Below are 15564 nucleotides of genomic sequence, written 5' to 3'. Positions count from 1 at the left end.
GATGAATCTATGCTTTTTTGTAGTGCTTATAACGCATAGATGAATCTATGCTTTTTTGTAGTGCTTATAATGGTCACAAAAATAGCACCCACAGAAATCGAACAAAAGACACCTTATACATGTTTGCCTAGCCAACCAGTTATACTATAAATTAATTTTACTCAAATTTCCTTTCAAAGATTTGGATCTAAGTCTCAGAGCATCGGTTAAAAGTAAACGAGTGTGTTTGACTGCGTGTGGCAGGCCAACCCATGGTCATCTGTTGTACAGAGTTCACACATAAAAATGATGTGAATCAATCACTTAATTTGAACGTTGTTAAGTTAATTAGTGGAAGTCTCTTTTTTGGTTTATTTCTCTCTCTCTCTCTCTCTCCATGTATGTAAACCGTCTCCTTTTCACTCTCAACCATGGTTTTCTCCTGATGTCCATACAAAGTTTACTAAGGGGCAGTTTGGCAATAGTAACATTCTCTTATTACCTTCCAACAAAATAAACTAAATCTATCGACTGCTCCATTTTTTAACAGAAATTATTGTTATAGGACCCACCCTGGTTGGCATTATTGGAGACGCCTTCCCATTGGCCTGCAGGGTCAAATAATATTCCAAAGAGATTTCACTCACACACACTCCCTCTCTTTCTCTCAAAAATTTATCAGTAAAAGACGATGTTTCAAAGAAATATATTTTTTCTCTTTGTCTCTCGTTCAATTGTTAAAAAAAGCAACCACTAAAATTATATATATATATATATATATATATATATATTATTTTGAAAAGGAATATGCTCATGTTTTAGTATATTTACGTGTAACTTCTTGTTTTAAAGTAATTAGAGATAAGTAGGTGCAAAGTCCACACCAACCCACTAATTTTTTTTTTTTCATTTCACATGTTGACACCCAACAATTTGCTCCTTGGTATATTGGTGTACATTAGTGTCTTCAATATTATAAAAATTGTTTGAATTAATGCCGGCTGACCCAAAATTTCTGCCGCGTTGAAGACCGTCATGCTTTTAATAGCGGCGGTTTCCCATCTTTGATTACTCAACAAAGTACCAAACAAAAAAAAAATAGAAGGGGAAACAAGCCCCTTAATAAACAACTTGGTTAGCTTAGGCGTATGTTTCTTATAAATAAATAACACGATAAGTCTGTCGAAACTTTATATGTGATGGTACTTATATACTTAGGAATACTAGTTTATGATATTGTACAATTTAAAAAATAACAAATTCTAATATTCAATAACGCAGGATAGAAGAATGGGAAAAGGACCGTGTAATTAATTTACCTTGGTTGGGCAAACTCTGGCTCGTGACCCAATAAATGAAGTAATTGGTCGAGTTCCCAACCGACTCGGTAAACCCTGACCCGTGACTGAGTTACGACGAATTAAAGAGATTAACCGACTCGGGCGACTCGAATCGGCTAGTTTGCTTATCCGGTCTGCTTTTACTTTTATAAGGTCCGATACGCTTTTCCTTGTCCTTGAGCTGCGCCGCAGACGATGCAACGAGAATGGCGAGACCGTGGTCCCGGACAGAGCTGCTGCTTTTTTAACGAAGTCATGAATGCGGATTTCCTCCAATCAACTCACCCACCGTTGATGGCGGCAAATCTGGACACGGACGCAATCCGGGAGATGAAATGCTAAGTAGATGAGGGGATTTTATTATTACGAAGCGCGTGAACCGCGTCCTGGTTAGGATGCTAGCCTGGCGCCCACTGAGCAGTGAGGATTGACTGGCCCTTCAGCTTCTACCTCCTTGCTGCTCCTCTTTTAGAGCGTCTGTCCAGGTGCATTCAGCGCCGTGGAGGTGGACGGATCCGGCGGTCGTTTCTCGGTAGGAACTTGTCATGTTGATTGTTTCTTTCTTGTCTTTTGAGACATTCTACGTGCTGTTTAACTCGATGTGATGCAACTCTCTGGGCGAATCCGCTCTTTCCTTCGGGAGTTTGAAGAGAAGTCACCGTTTTTGGACGGTTTCCTCTTCTTTCCGGCAAAAAGTTCTACTTTTTGAGGTTTCGGAGTCTCTTCGAGCGTCCATTGCTTGGAGAAACGGCCGAACCTTACTTTGAGATCTCTGTTCTTGACGAACATTTTTGTTGTTCGGACTTCGGAGTCTCCTCGTGGATTCCTAATATCCTTTCCTTGAGATTTTTTGTTGTACTAAATGTGACGCTTTTAGGGGCTTTCGGCGATATCCATCTCAAAGAATCGTCATTTTCGGAGCCTCGTTCTGGCTTCGCACTGGGATGAACTTCTAGAAGAGAAGATCGATCGCAGATAGCATAAGAGCTTCTCGTTCTTCCTTCTTAGCTTTGTTTTTCCGACTTACATTCCAAAATGCTGACATGGAATGCGTGGGCGACACTCATTCTGTTGGGATATTGTCTGTTCTGTACTGTAAGAACATTCATTGCTTCATATCTTCCCCTGGTGTTCCAAGGACGTAGTCTCTCTTGTTGCACTTGGGTTGGTTTGAAGAAGTTTCATAGTTTAAACTGCTTTTCGTTTTCCGCCTGCGATGGGTAGCTGCCTGTACTCATCCTTTGCTCGCTGGAAAATGTAGATGTTAAGGCATGTTTTCTTTTTGCGAATTTCCCTTCTGTGTTCCAGTAGCACAGCAACGGATCTTTATTTTCTTTGGTCAAATTGCAGACTAAGGTGTTACATTTTGTAGTTCCAGGACACGTCTTTTTTTTTTTATTTTAAAACGGCCTTTCTGATCTTTATTGGTATCCAAGTTGAATGATTTGCTGTGCTGGGTAATGCTCCTTTGTTGACACCCTGTGTGCGAAAGCATTCCGTTTGATTGATCCCTTAGTTCTCGTTTTTCCCGTCTGTTCTTTTCTTTTTCTACATGTATTTGAATTTTCGGCTGCAGTATTATTTTAAATGCGGTTATCTACAGCCTTCATTGGACTAAATGACGTCTTCTGGTCACTATCGACGTGCAGGAACTTAATTGATCGAATTTGTTAGGTCTAACAACATGAGAGAGAACAGTTTCCTCCATATTGTCTCTGGGCTTCTTTCTTGTCTTCTTTTCTGCCTTGTTAGAGCAGATGACCCTTACAGATTCTTGACGTGGACTGTCACCTATGGGACAATCTATCCTCTTGGCGTAGCCCAGCAGGTTGGGACATGAAAGTTTCCGAAATGCTGTGATTTACATTCTTTTGCATTTTTAGATGTTTGTGAATATTTTGATATTTACTAAATTTATGAGGCCACTGGATGTGAAGGGTATACTCATCAACGAGCAGTTCCCTGGTCCTCGTCTAGTTTGCATGACCAATGACAACATCATCCTGAACGTCATTAACAAGCTGGACCAGCCTTTCCTCCTTACCTGGTAAGAGTTTCTGCAAGTTGTCACCCCACCTTTTTTTCTTTCTTTTCAACTTTCCTTTTTTTTTTCTGTTTTTCTTTGAACGAGAAACCTAGCAAACATAATCATTTTGCTCTTGGTACTTGCATAGATTTCATCCTGTTAATAGTCCTGGACTCGCTGAATCAACTGGGATCATGTAGGTCTCGTCGATTATGGAAAAAAGTGGTCCTTTAATATATTGAGGGCATCATCATCACCTAGCAGTTGAAATTAATTACCTGGCTACCGCTATTTCTTTCAGGTTGAACCAGACCTTTGCTTAATTGAGCCAAATCTCGAAACCCTTTTAAGTAGGTTATGGTTTCCTGTGACTATGTAGACTTGCCGAGTGGAAACTGGGGCAAACTGTTGGCTCGTCAAACTTTTTTCTCTTGGATGTTAAGAGCCAGACAAGTGCATTCACATCTTCTGGAGGCTCTTTACAATTCCCAATGTTAGCACTTAGCAGTATTTGTCTATAGGCACTGCTAGAAAGTTATCTCTTTCTTATGCATCCAGCTAAGAACATGAAACCTGCTCTTGGATGGTATGAAATAGTCCTGGTTGCATCTCTTGTCATGTCATCACAGTCAACTATTTCCTATAGTTGTATCCTATGTCGTCATATTCAAGGTTTTTGTATGGTTTAGTGCCCATCTGTATTTGTTTTCTCAGTATATTTGCTTCATATGAGGTGACAATGAAATGCAATGCTCATGAAAATTTCTAGGAATGGCATCAAACAGCGGAAGAACTCATGGCAAGATGGAGTTCTTGGAACCAATTGCCCTATCCCACCAGGAGGAAACTACACATACAGATTCCAGCCTAAAGATCAGATTGGAACTTATTCTTACTTCCCTTCAATTGGCATGCACAAAGCTGCTGGAGGGTTTGGTGGTCTTGTCGTTGTTAAAAGGCCTTTCATACCTGTTCCTTATTCTCCTCCTGCTGGGGACCATACAGTGCTTATTGGTGACTGGCACAAGGCCAACCATAAGGTAACTAGCTGTCCCCATAAAATTTTCCTTCCAAAACATGAAAAATTTTTGGAACTTTTTTTAACATATTTGTCATGCTTTGAATGTAACTAACTGTGACTATATGTTTGATGCTTTGCGGAATAGCTCTAACTGTGTGCTAAAGTAATATATTCAGTCCTTTGATTTGAACTTTTGCATGTAATAATGCCTGTAGACTTTGCAACATTTCCTGGATGTGGGCATTCCATTGCCTTCCCCTGATGGAGTTCTTATCAATGGTCAGCAACAGTCTTCCACCTTCAATGTGGATCAAGGTAATTAGCTCTCTTATTATTTTTTATCATACATGTTCATTAGCACATATGATGTCCTAATTGATTTATGGAGCCCAAATTTGGCGGCTGTATAACCATTTGCAACTTTCATACTGACCATTATGTGAATATGACGTACATTCAAATTGAAACACCGTTTTTTCCCTCTTTTTCTATAAGCTGCTCGAAAGGCAGCTGAGTGTATCAGATGCAGAATGTTTTGACAATCCCTTTGTTTGAACAGGCAAAACCTATATATTTAGGATCTCTAATGTGGGCTTGGAGTCGTCATTGAACTTCAGGATTCAGGGTCATAAGCTGAAGCTGGTAGAAATTGAAGGCACACATCCACTTGAAACTGTTTATGATTCTCTGGATGTGCATGTTGGACAATCAATGGCTGTTTTGGTCACGGCTGACCAGCCTGCCAAGGACTATTACATCGTTGCATCTACCCGTTTCACTCCGCGCGTTCTCACTGCTACTGCGGTTCTGCATTATACCAACTCCCATACCCCTGTGTCGGGACCTATCCCTGGTGGCCCTACTTACCAAGTGGATTGGTCTCTCAACCAGGCCAGAACATTCAGGTACTATTCTCAAGTTTTTCTATTGTGAACTAGTTAGCCTGCTAGCAAGTTGTGGAAAGCTCTGGCTCTACGTCTAGTTGTTGCGGAGGAGATGGATGATTACAAATTCTACCATTATTGTAGTTTAAAATTTTCCGCTGTCGCAAGTAACAGGGTGATACATTAATCGTGTCTCAACAAATTATTGTTGAAACAATTGCAAACCAATTACCGGTCACACGGCGTGTTTGGTTGCCATTTTCGTCCAATACTGTGATCAGCTTGGTTCCTGATATATTGTAATTTCTAAGCTAATGACGTATATATCTTGATCTGTTCTCTAAATCTTTTCCTTGCGACTTCTAAAAAGGTGCTTGATCGTCTGGTGCCTGGAAAATAAACTTTATTCTCAGTTTGGTAGTTATACTACTTTTTATCTGCAGTTCTTAATGCGAGCTTTAACTAATGGCACCACTATTTCCTTGACAGATGGAACTTGACAGCAAGTGCAGCAAGACCTAACCCTCAAGGATCCTTCCATTACGGCCAAATTGTGCCTTCCAGGACAGTGGTTCTCGCGAACTCTGCACCTAGAATTAATGGGAAGCAACGTTATGCAGTCAATGGCGTCTCCTATATCAACCCTGACACGCCCTTGAAGCTTGCCGACCACTTCAACATAGCTGGAGTGTTCAGCCTCAACAGCATTCAGGACTGGCCTTCCGGAAATGCTGCATACATGGGCACTTCCGTGATGGCCGTTACTTACCATGCTTTCATGGAAATCGTTTTCCAGAACACTGAAAGTACCCTTCAATCATGGCACCTTGACGGCTACGATTTCTGGGTTGTGGGGTATGCCTTTCTTTTGGTTCTTTGAACCTACATATCAGGAATCCACTTTCCATCAACCTACGTCATTTGATGACCGTCCATCTAGTTTTTGGTGTGGTTTCCCTTTATGTTCTGAACTTTCTTTCAAAATGCAGGTATGGTTTGGGACAATGGTCTCAAGCTAGCAGAAAAACCTACAACTTGGTAGATGCTCCCGCCAGATACACGGTTCAGGTACCGTGACTTACTGACTCAAAACAGAACGAATGAATGTGAAATTCTAGCTCCAGTCTCGCTAACGTGCATTGCTTCCTACAGGTGTACCCAAATGCCTGGACGGCAATTTATGTGTCGTTTGATAACGAGGGGATGTGGAACCTGAGGTCTGCAATGTGGGGGAGGCAATACCTTGGTCAGCAACTCTATCTCCGAGTTTGGACAGCCGATAAGAGCCTCGCAAACGAGTATGACATACCAACCAACGCACTCCTTTGTGGTAGAGCCAAGGGGTACCACGTTTAGAAGAACCGAACGAGGGTCTTCTTCTCGTCCTTCGGTCACGAGAGGGTGACCGCGGGTAAAAATTCGCCATAGATTCTTCTCTTTCAACGAAGATTTGGATTTTTTGTCCTTGCCCTTTAGAGGGAAACGGACAAATTGTTTGTTGTAGCTGGCAAGCGTGCTCGGTTAATGCAGTAAGAAGAGGATGGTATGATGTTGTCATTGAACTCCCCCATTTTTCAGAAGAAATTGACGGTAACAGTTGGTTTTGTTTGTGTATTTGACTGGCTTCAAGGGAATATCAATGATGCTGCCACTTTTTCCCCCTTTTGTAACTTTGTTTGCATCATTCACCAAGGTGGCAGAATAATTATGGGGGTACGCTTGTCGGTACAAATTAGCTAGACCACTGCGGCGTGGTATGGAACAGCAGCACTGTGGACCATCATATATATACATGTTCCCGACAGACGCACAAAGTAAAATAATCTTAGCCATATTTCAGATTGCCGAGCACCTGAAATTCTTGAAATTTTTATATAAAGCAAAAAGCTCGTAGTAGGTTGCCGAGGCGTAGTATTTGCTCAGGCTTCCCACCCACTGGAAGAACCTCTCGAGTTAAGTACTTAAGGTGTGAATCCTTCGCCATCATGCCCAAGCCATTAGGAGATTTTCTAGCAATAATACACAAAGTATCCACGAATTTTCGACTGATGATCACCACATATAGTTAATTGAATGTGCTTTAATCGGTTTTCCAGCGTAACATCCAAGAACGTTGGTGGTCTTCCTCATGTTAAGAAGAACAAGGAAGCAACAAAAAGAGAGATACCAAATAAGCCTCACTTTTAGCTAAGATTTATTAATATACAAGCTTTCAAGTGTCTGAGCTTATGTGATCGAGATACCTCACTCAGAGTACGTGTTCTTGGTGAATGGATATGAAAATTGAGATGCAAGAACCTTGCATTTTTCTGACAAATTTTTATGCTTCTCCTAATAATTATATATTTGAGTTGAAAAGTGCAAACATTTCCATGGTAATAAACTAGTTAAACTATTAAAACACAAAAAATTATGTGGCAAGCGATGTGAAGTTTAAGCCAACTCATTAGACCTGGTCTACGATGGGACTTCATGTAATAGCAGAAAAATCTGCAATGCTTGACTTGCGTGGCTGGAAGATAGGTTTGAACATGAGGCTTAATTTTTTCTTGATAACAACAGTCGCTTATCTGTGAGTGTGTGTGTATATATGCGCGTGTATACGAAGCCTTCAAAAGGAGCTTTGCATGCTAAATTCTCCTTTTTTGAGTTAGCAGCTTTCATATATAGATGTCTGATTGAATTGAACATTCAAAGGCCGACGCAAATAAAGCTCTTACTTTTTAACGATCATATTTCATGAGCTATATATGTCCTTTTGATAATACATGTGGTCACATTCTTCCATATAAATGATTTCATAGAACAAATATGTATTGTACTCGAGGGATGTTGATCTGGTGGGTTGGTGAAAGTCTCGTCATCAGTTTGATTCCTATGAATCCTATATTTCTTTGAACTGCAAACAGTTGCAAACGCTACTCTTTAGTTGACGAGTGTAACTATAAGATTCCCCTGATCCTGAAAGGTGCAGCCCTAAACCTTGGGAGCAAGGGGAAGGGGGCGTTTTCAACCTTTCATTTGAACCGCCAAACAAATATGTATTGTTGATTTATTTAATAGAAATCAAGTTTCAAATCATGTTCATTCATTTTAAGAAGCATGGCTGATTTGATGGGTCATCAAAAGTTTATTTCTCATTGTATAAACCGCACTGCCTGCGAATTAAACAAATTAGTATAAACCACATTTCTAATTAGACTTATTGCAAAAAGAAGGATTAATAAGATATTTTTGCTACAAATTTGTGTACATGCAATTTAGTAGGATGTAGTCGTTCTGCCATTCGTTTTAGGAAACATGATCCACATAGTCTACGTTAGTAACAGCTTTTGAATTGATTATATCTAACGAACGTTTAGGTCTTGGTTCGAATCAATTGCCGAAAAGTGTAATATTTTGTTGTCTTGTAAAGCAAAGGAAAAAAATGTTTAAATATTATACGTTTTGGAGCATGTTGAACACATTGACTACTGGTCGAATCAAGTTCGGGTTCATGATGAATGCATGCAGTCAAAACAACTTCTATTGTGAGAGTTTCTAGAGTTAGGTTCTGCATGAAATTGATTCACACACACAACCCCCCTCTGAGGCACTTTAATATTGAAATGAAAGGTGAGTTTACTCACGTGACATTATTTATGAAGTACTATCAATGAAGTTAATGACTTAAAATTGCCTATAAAGCAACTTTTGTGCAATCTACTTAAAAGTAATTTGATAAGAAAACATTATTTAAACGTTTTTTGAGTTTAGCGTGGCAATTGTTGCTCGAGGTTAAATTAAAATATTCATGAAATTTGTCTTCCAAGGATATGTATGATGATCCAAAAGTTTGGTTTAATATTGAAAATTTTGAGATATCATCAAAAGTTTATAAAAGAGGTTGTTAAATGGTAAGTTGTTCAGATTAGTAACATTTTTTGAACTAAAATTGAAATTGCTAAAGGGTAGGTTGGGATCTGCCAGACTAAAAACTCGAGCTCGGGAGTCTGTCAGACTTAGGATCTCACACGCATGAATACGTATGCCTTAAAAAGAGTGGATTGTAACACTCCAAAACTTTAGTTTGCCTTAAAAAGGATGTTGGTTGTCTTGGTTCCTAAATTTTTCGAACAAAGTAAGTTGGAATTCGTTGAACTAGGAGCCCAAGTCCAAAAATTAATCTAATCGTTACAATTTGTTTCCTAAAAAAAACAGCAAGCTGAAGCTGATGGCAGCAGAAGACCTCGCTACCATGTCCTGCCAAAAGAAGCTTGGTTCTAAGCATCAAATTATTGACCTCCTTTAATTTAAACGCAATGCTACATCCAACTTCTGTCGAGCTAATTAAACCGCCTTTTGCTTGAAAACGTCAAGTCCAATCTTGATGGAGCTGCTATTCACTCGTAAGAATAATTTGCAATTGTCAAAAGTTTATCTTGCAGACTGCGTTTGAATATTCAAATCAAAATATATGTGTTGTGTCGCTATCAAAAGAAATATATATATATATATATATATATTATCCACGAGTAGGTTGGTTAGGGAAGAGCTATTTGTAGTGAAACATTAATGGGTTATAATTCGCCCAAGAATCTTTTGGTCTCAGTCAAATTGCTAAAGGGGACAAAAGAACAGCAGCATAGCAATGCCAAAATATAGAGCCTGATTGGACTCCCTTCTGTTCTCTCATTTATTGCTATGCTCGCTACGTGGCTAAGACAAGTCACATCACAAATCCACGTGTTGAGCTAGTATTAAGATACAAATATGATTTTATGTTTCTGCACTTAAAACTTCAGGCATTTTCGCTTTGCCCTTTTGCAATTGTGAAAGCCACCAATCTTCATAATTGTCCAAAACCAATGAAACCATTCTCCTGTGACTTTATTTCGATGACTACTCGAGGATTATTTCTTGCATCGCGTGATCTAGCTAGTTCTCCGAAGGTTCTTCGTCCAAGAAACAAAAAAAAAAATTATGTATGAAGTTAAAGATTTCTTTGGTCTGGTTTTAGATTCAAGGTAGATTTTAAAACCTCGGCTCTGAGATCTGAGGTCTTAGACTCTCGGGTTAGAAAAGCCTGTGTTTGATGCATTCTCTCGTTCTTTTATCTTCTCTCTACCTTCATCGCCTGGATCTAAAATCTGCACTTCAAGTTAGACCCTTCTCCCACCATCTTCCCCTCCACACACACACACACACACATCCACACACAATCGGATTTTGCATTTCCGCATTTGAAATTCTCACGGATCTGAAATCTGCAGTTCTTAAATCTACAGTTTGATAAGCATCAAATTTACGCAGCAATTCCAACCTCGAGTCTCAGATCTCAGTACTGCGGAGTTTTGCATTTGGTTATGATTTATTTACACATATAAATGAGGTTATTAGATGGCAGCATAAAACCTATAAAACTAACTTCTAAATAAAATATGTATCTGCAAAAAATTGAACCAATTAATTGAATATCGGAAAGTCACTGATGCAACTTTCATTTGAAGAAACAATAGTCAGCATTGCAGGAAACAAACACTGGGTAAAATGTCCTTGACTTAGGACATTGAGCTTTTCTATTCAATCATGATACTTTAAAGTATCATGGGCAGCTAATAATTCTTTTTAAGCTCTTAAAAAGCCTGCATGTATAACGATATGTTCAGGCGCTGCGTGCATCCGATGGCTCATATCCACATGGCCCCGTCCATAAAATGACAACAAATTAATGTGAATTCACTTTGGTGTATGTGTTTTAGAGAGAGAGAGACGCATTCGCTATCTGCATCGAAGTTGGTTTCAGATATACATTGTAGAAAGGAGAGCTGGGGAGACATTGCAGAGAATCCTTGGTGTTTCAGTGCAGCAGAAGCAGCAGCAGTGCTCAATGAGAATAAAGAGACTGCAAGTTTCAAGGATCAGAGACAAGGAGCTGCTCAATGAAGACATTGGCCTGTCCCATGCCCCTCGCCCCAATATGCATCGATTCTCGCACAAGAATCACCTTCAAACTGAGCAGTAACTAGATTTTCTCGATCTCCAAAAAACCATCTCAATTATAAGAACTCTGTTTAAATTCTTTCTCTATTATAACTTGTTCAAGTTACATTCTCACACCGACCAATCAAAATAGTGGATATCTGGACAGAGACAAAAACAGAAAATGAGAGACAGAGAGAAGGAGGGAGGAGGCACGCCATAACATTATATCACTACCATGTCCTACATTCTCTAAGGCACAAGACGCATTAAAGGAGTAGAGAGGGTGATTCTTTTCTAACAAAAGAAGGATCAAGGAAAGGAAGCACCGGCAGTGGAGTGAAGATCCGGCCATGGTAGTGCTGAACCCCAGTAACCCAAATCTCCGACGGCCAAGGCCGTTGGTTCGACGATTGAGTTGGCGTTCATTACCGGCTGAACGTTCTGATGCTCCTCGTTGACGTAGCTGCCGCTCACGGCCCGAATTTTTTGATACAATTCTTGAATTCCGCCACAACTACCAATGCCAGTTTGGTCTCCCATCAAACCCAGTTGGTTGTGGTGGAAATACGACTGCTGATTCTGATTGTGGTGGTGGTGGTGGTTAAGGTTGCTTCCGCTCCTCCATATCCCTACGCCTCCATTGAGCACACCCATGGCCCCTAGATTATGTACATCTGAGACTGATCTCTGAGGCAGTATGGATGAATTGTGGTTGCCGGCCGGCTTCAGAAGCCCCAGATAGCTCTGCGGATCGAAGACGTGGGAGTTCTGCAGCAGAAAGGAGGAGATGCTTGTGGCTGTCTGTTGCATTACGGCTGGCGACTCTGTGGTTGCGGTGAGCGCGGAGGAAGACGCGGGCTGCTCGCGATCAGTCATGACGCAACTGTTACTGGCGGCAGTGCTGGTGGCGGCGGTGGTGGCAGTAGTGCTGGAGGTCTTGGAATTGGTGGCGCTTTCCGCCTTGGACTTGGAGGAGCGGCCACCCGAGGCCTTGTTCTTCCGGCAACCCCCGCCGATGGGAACGTTGCGTAGGGCGCCTCCCTTTGTCCAGTAGCGGCGGCAGGACTTGCAGAAGTGCCGGGGCTGGGTGAGGTTATAGTTGTTGTAGTAGCAGAACTTGGTGTTGGACGAGTCGCAGCGCGGGCACTTCAGCCCCACCTGCTGGATGTCGCCGGCGGTGGCAGCTGCGTCCGGCGCCTTTCGCTCTTCTCCCATCACCATGCACTTCTCTATCATTGGCCTCGCCACTCCTCCCCCTCCTCCTAGTCCGACTCCTACCCCTCCACCGATTAGCAATTCTTGAATCATTTGCTCTACTTCCCTGTTTGTCTCTGTGTGAGATATGAGAGAGAGAGAGAGAGAGATGAGAAGAAAAAAGAAAGAATAACAGATTGGTAGGATGGACTCTGTTTGTCTCTGTGTGAGATATGAGAGAGAGAGATGAAGAAGAGAAAGAATAACAGACTGGTAGGATGGTATGGAGTTCAGAGAGAGAGAGATGTGTCCGGAGTGGGGAGGAAGATGACAAAGGGGCAATAATAAATAGGAGGAGAGCGTAGACAAAACCACTTTGGATGCCAATCAGTGGTTTTCTGGTTTTGACATGTTCATGGAATTCCAGAAATGGCCTTCCAGGCAAACCAGCTTGAGACAAGACAGAGAGAGAGAAAGAGGGGGGGAGAGAGAGAGAGAAAAAAGATTGATTCCCTACGTTAAAGATTTGCTGCTTACATCCTCCTATACCAATGTCTTTCTAGTTTCTCCTCCTTTTATAATCTAATAATTGAGATCACAACCACAAGAAGTAAGTTTGGATAAGGGATTGATTCTCTCTACTATTTTTTTATAGGCAACAATACATTTTTCATTTAACTTTGTCTAAGTCCTCGGTTAAAATGAGTAGCATCATTTTTTTTCTAATCAAACTCGTTTCTTTTTTTTTCATCTTAAAAAAACATTCTCGAATGGCATCGTTTTCGTCTTTAGTTAACGAAGCCGCGTCATGCATGGAGGAAAAGAAGCCGCATGAATGAATATTAAAAAATGAGATGATGATTGCTACTAACAACAAGTTTATTTCAAAGCACAATTTTGCTTGGAAAACGGTGATTAATACGTGGAAGTAAGCCGAGAGGGCCGTCCGTCGATCGCTGGTGCCGGAATCTTTGCAGGGGCCCTTCGAGATCGGCACGTGCGAGTGTTTAGGAAGGAGATGGTCAGGACGTCGTCCCCCACAGATACTGATCGAGTGTGGAAAAGCTGACCACAACTAAAGGGATCGTTATCATCACTATCATCATTATTAGGGCCGATGCTGTTGTTTATTATATAGTTTTTGTTTCTTTATCTATTACTTTTTGAATTGAAGATAAGAAATAATTAGAGGTAGGCTTTAAATTGGCAAAGAGAGAGAGAGAGAGAGAGAGAGAGAGAGAGAGAGAGAGAATTTGTACACCAACATCTCTTTTGAGTTTTTGTTGAAGTTGGCAGTCAGTATACGACTATATAATTTCAAAATCCAACTTCTTATTTCCAGTTTCCTCTCTGTCTTTGTCTTATTTTCCTTGGTCATGGCGAATCTGGTACTGTATGTATTCTAGAAGGATGAATCCGGAACTGCCGCAAATTTAACTGAGAAAGAAAGGGAGAAGTGTGTCCTTTACGTCCTATCCTTATGACCTTCCAAGTTCAAATTCACTGCTTCAAATTTTCAAAACTCATAAATGTACCTTGTGTCAAGCATATCAGAACCTTTAAAATGGATTTGCCATGGTTGCTTTTTCGTATATTCATCTCTATTCTTATTTTTTCTCCAAATTTTTTTTGATTCATACAAGTAGAATTGGCTGCTTCCTTTCACATTTATGAGAAAATTGCGTACATCAAGAATTCAAACTAATTGAATGTCAGTGCCAACTAAATGGATCATTACAATATATAAGTGTTTTGGAAAGGTCGGGAACTCGAGGTTAAGAGAAGATCCCTCTGCCAACTCCACAGAGACACGTCGCTCTGCATCTGTTTCGTCTTCCCTTTGCGCAGAAGGGAAAAGAAAGGATGATTTTGAAAAATAATCATATGTTGAATCATGCACATTATTAGCATGGTGAATCAATTTAATGATATATACATATAATTATATATACAACGCAACAACCGCGGGTCCTATGCACAGTGTTGTTGCAGATAAGAAAAAGTAGTCGACTATTCAATTCTAGATACAGTCGATCGATTTGAGGGCACTGAAAAACAATAAAACAATGGAGGAAAGAAAGAAGCTTCGGTATAGTGGAGAAGCTCAGTTCCAAGAAAGTACGTCGCAGGAAATAGTGAACTTGACCTTTTAAAAATTGAATGAGTAAATGACACGTTTTGTTTTGTTTGTAGGATGCACATTTTTCTGTGCAGTGAAAAATTTGTCTCGGCGACGGATTTATGCGTTTCACAATGCAAACACATGGTGTTTTGCTTTAGTGATGATGTGGTGTTCTACTTTAACGAATATTGATAGAAGTGTTTCATCTCACCTTGAATTGAATGAGAGCAGAAGCCTTCTTCTTATTTTGTCTTAGAGGTTAAACCGTTGACGGCTATTTTTAGGGGTCGTTTAGTGACAGTAACAGTTAATGTGTTACTAATTTACTTTACAAATTGGAGCATATTAGTGAAACATTTGTTCTAGCATTTTATATGTCTATCTCGTTTTTTTAGAGCAGAGCAGATTCATGAAACATGTATTACTGCCATTATTTTCACACTTCCTTTTAATTGGTTTAATATTTTCTGTTATCCAAGTACTTTATATGAATATTAACTAGGCAGTTCGAGCTTCGAATCTATTTTCTGTGATTCCCATCCATGATCGTTCTTCTTTTCATCATTCGCTTATGTGGCTCGAAGCAACAAATACACTGAATTTTTTGTAAATATCCTCCAAAATATGCCGGCAAAAAGGGATGAACAGAGCTTAGTATTTGCTTTGCAAGTTATAATATGATCTCAACGAATCTTGGAAAAAGAGAAAAAAACTCGACCTTGTAGATTATCAATCATGTAAACGAGGATCTTCTGCGATTAAAAAATTCGAAAAGGAAAAGCTAAAACTGGTTTGAGTTCTGAATAAACAAATCAGTCGGCAAAATTTAGGAAGAAATCGGACCTAGTCGATTTAATCAGCTGAATAGCCAACAAATCCCGTTTCGGTTTTCTCTAAAACAGGACTCGGATAAAACCGGGTCGGCACGGTCTCTGGGCCACCCTTTACCGCAACACGATGGCTGCGTGCTGTGCGGCTGTCAATGAAAGCAACAAGACAGGCGGTTCCGGTTCGTGTGGTCCCGTCTCGGCCAG

At 40.4% G+C, this 15564-nt stretch overlaps 2 protein-coding genes across 2 annotated transcripts; one reads left to right on the top strand and one right to left on the bottom strand.

Moving 5' to 3' along the window:
* Nucleotides 1–1619: 1619 nt before the first annotated feature.
* LOC116252566 (L-ascorbate oxidase homolog) lies at nucleotides 1620–6920 on the top strand. Its single transcript, XM_031626915.2, has 9 exons — nucleotides 1620–1851; nucleotides 2969–3147; nucleotides 3257–3366; nucleotides 4115–4385; nucleotides 4582–4681; nucleotides 4926–5271; nucleotides 5740–6105; nucleotides 6240–6318; nucleotides 6403–6920. The coding sequence occupies exons 2-9, from the start codon at nucleotides 3004–3006 to the stop codon at nucleotides 6604–6606; spliced, it is 1620 nt and encodes a 539-aa protein (XP_031482775.1). The 5' UTR covers nucleotides 1620–1851; nucleotides 2969–3003; the 3' UTR covers nucleotides 6607–6920.
* Nucleotides 6921–11288: 4368 nt separating this feature from the next.
* Nucleotides 11289–12834, bottom strand: LOC116252567 (dof zinc finger protein DOF5.6-like). Its single transcript, XM_031626917.2, has one exon. It carries the CDS (start codon nucleotides 12520–12522, stop codon nucleotides 11524–11526), a length of 999 nt encoding a protein of 332 aa, XP_031482777.1. The 5' UTR covers nucleotides 12523–12834; the 3' UTR covers nucleotides 11289–11523.
* Nucleotides 12835–15564: the final 2730 nt, after the last annotated feature.

This window comes from Nymphaea colorata, chromosome 4 (assembly GCF_008831285.2).
Source record: "Nymphaea colorata isolate Beijing-Zhang1983 chromosome 4, ASM883128v2, whole genome shotgun sequence".
Classification (NCBI taxonomy): Eukaryota; Viridiplantae; Streptophyta; class Magnoliopsida; order Nymphaeales; family Nymphaeaceae; genus Nymphaea; species Nymphaea colorata.
This window is presented reverse-complemented; position numbering and strand designations above follow the sequence as displayed.

Bases quoted from the DNA above. Each gene is read 5' to 3' on its own strand.
- LOC116252566 (XM_031626915.2), top strand. From the start codon at position 3,004: ATGAGAGAGAACAGTTTCCTCCATATTGTCTCTGGGCTTCTTTCTTGT. The intron at 4,386-4,581 runs GTAACTAGCTGT...TAATGCCTGTAG, and splicing joins GGCACAAGGCCAACCATAAG to ACTTTGCAACATTTCCTGGA. The intron at 6,319-6,402 runs GTACCGTGACTT...TGCTTCCTACAG, and splicing joins CCGCCAGATACACGGTTCAG to GTGTACCCAAATGCCTGGAC.
- LOC116252567 (XM_031626917.2), bottom strand. From the start codon at position 12,522: ATGATTCAAGAATTGCTAATCGGTGGAGGGGTAGGAGTCGGACTAGGA.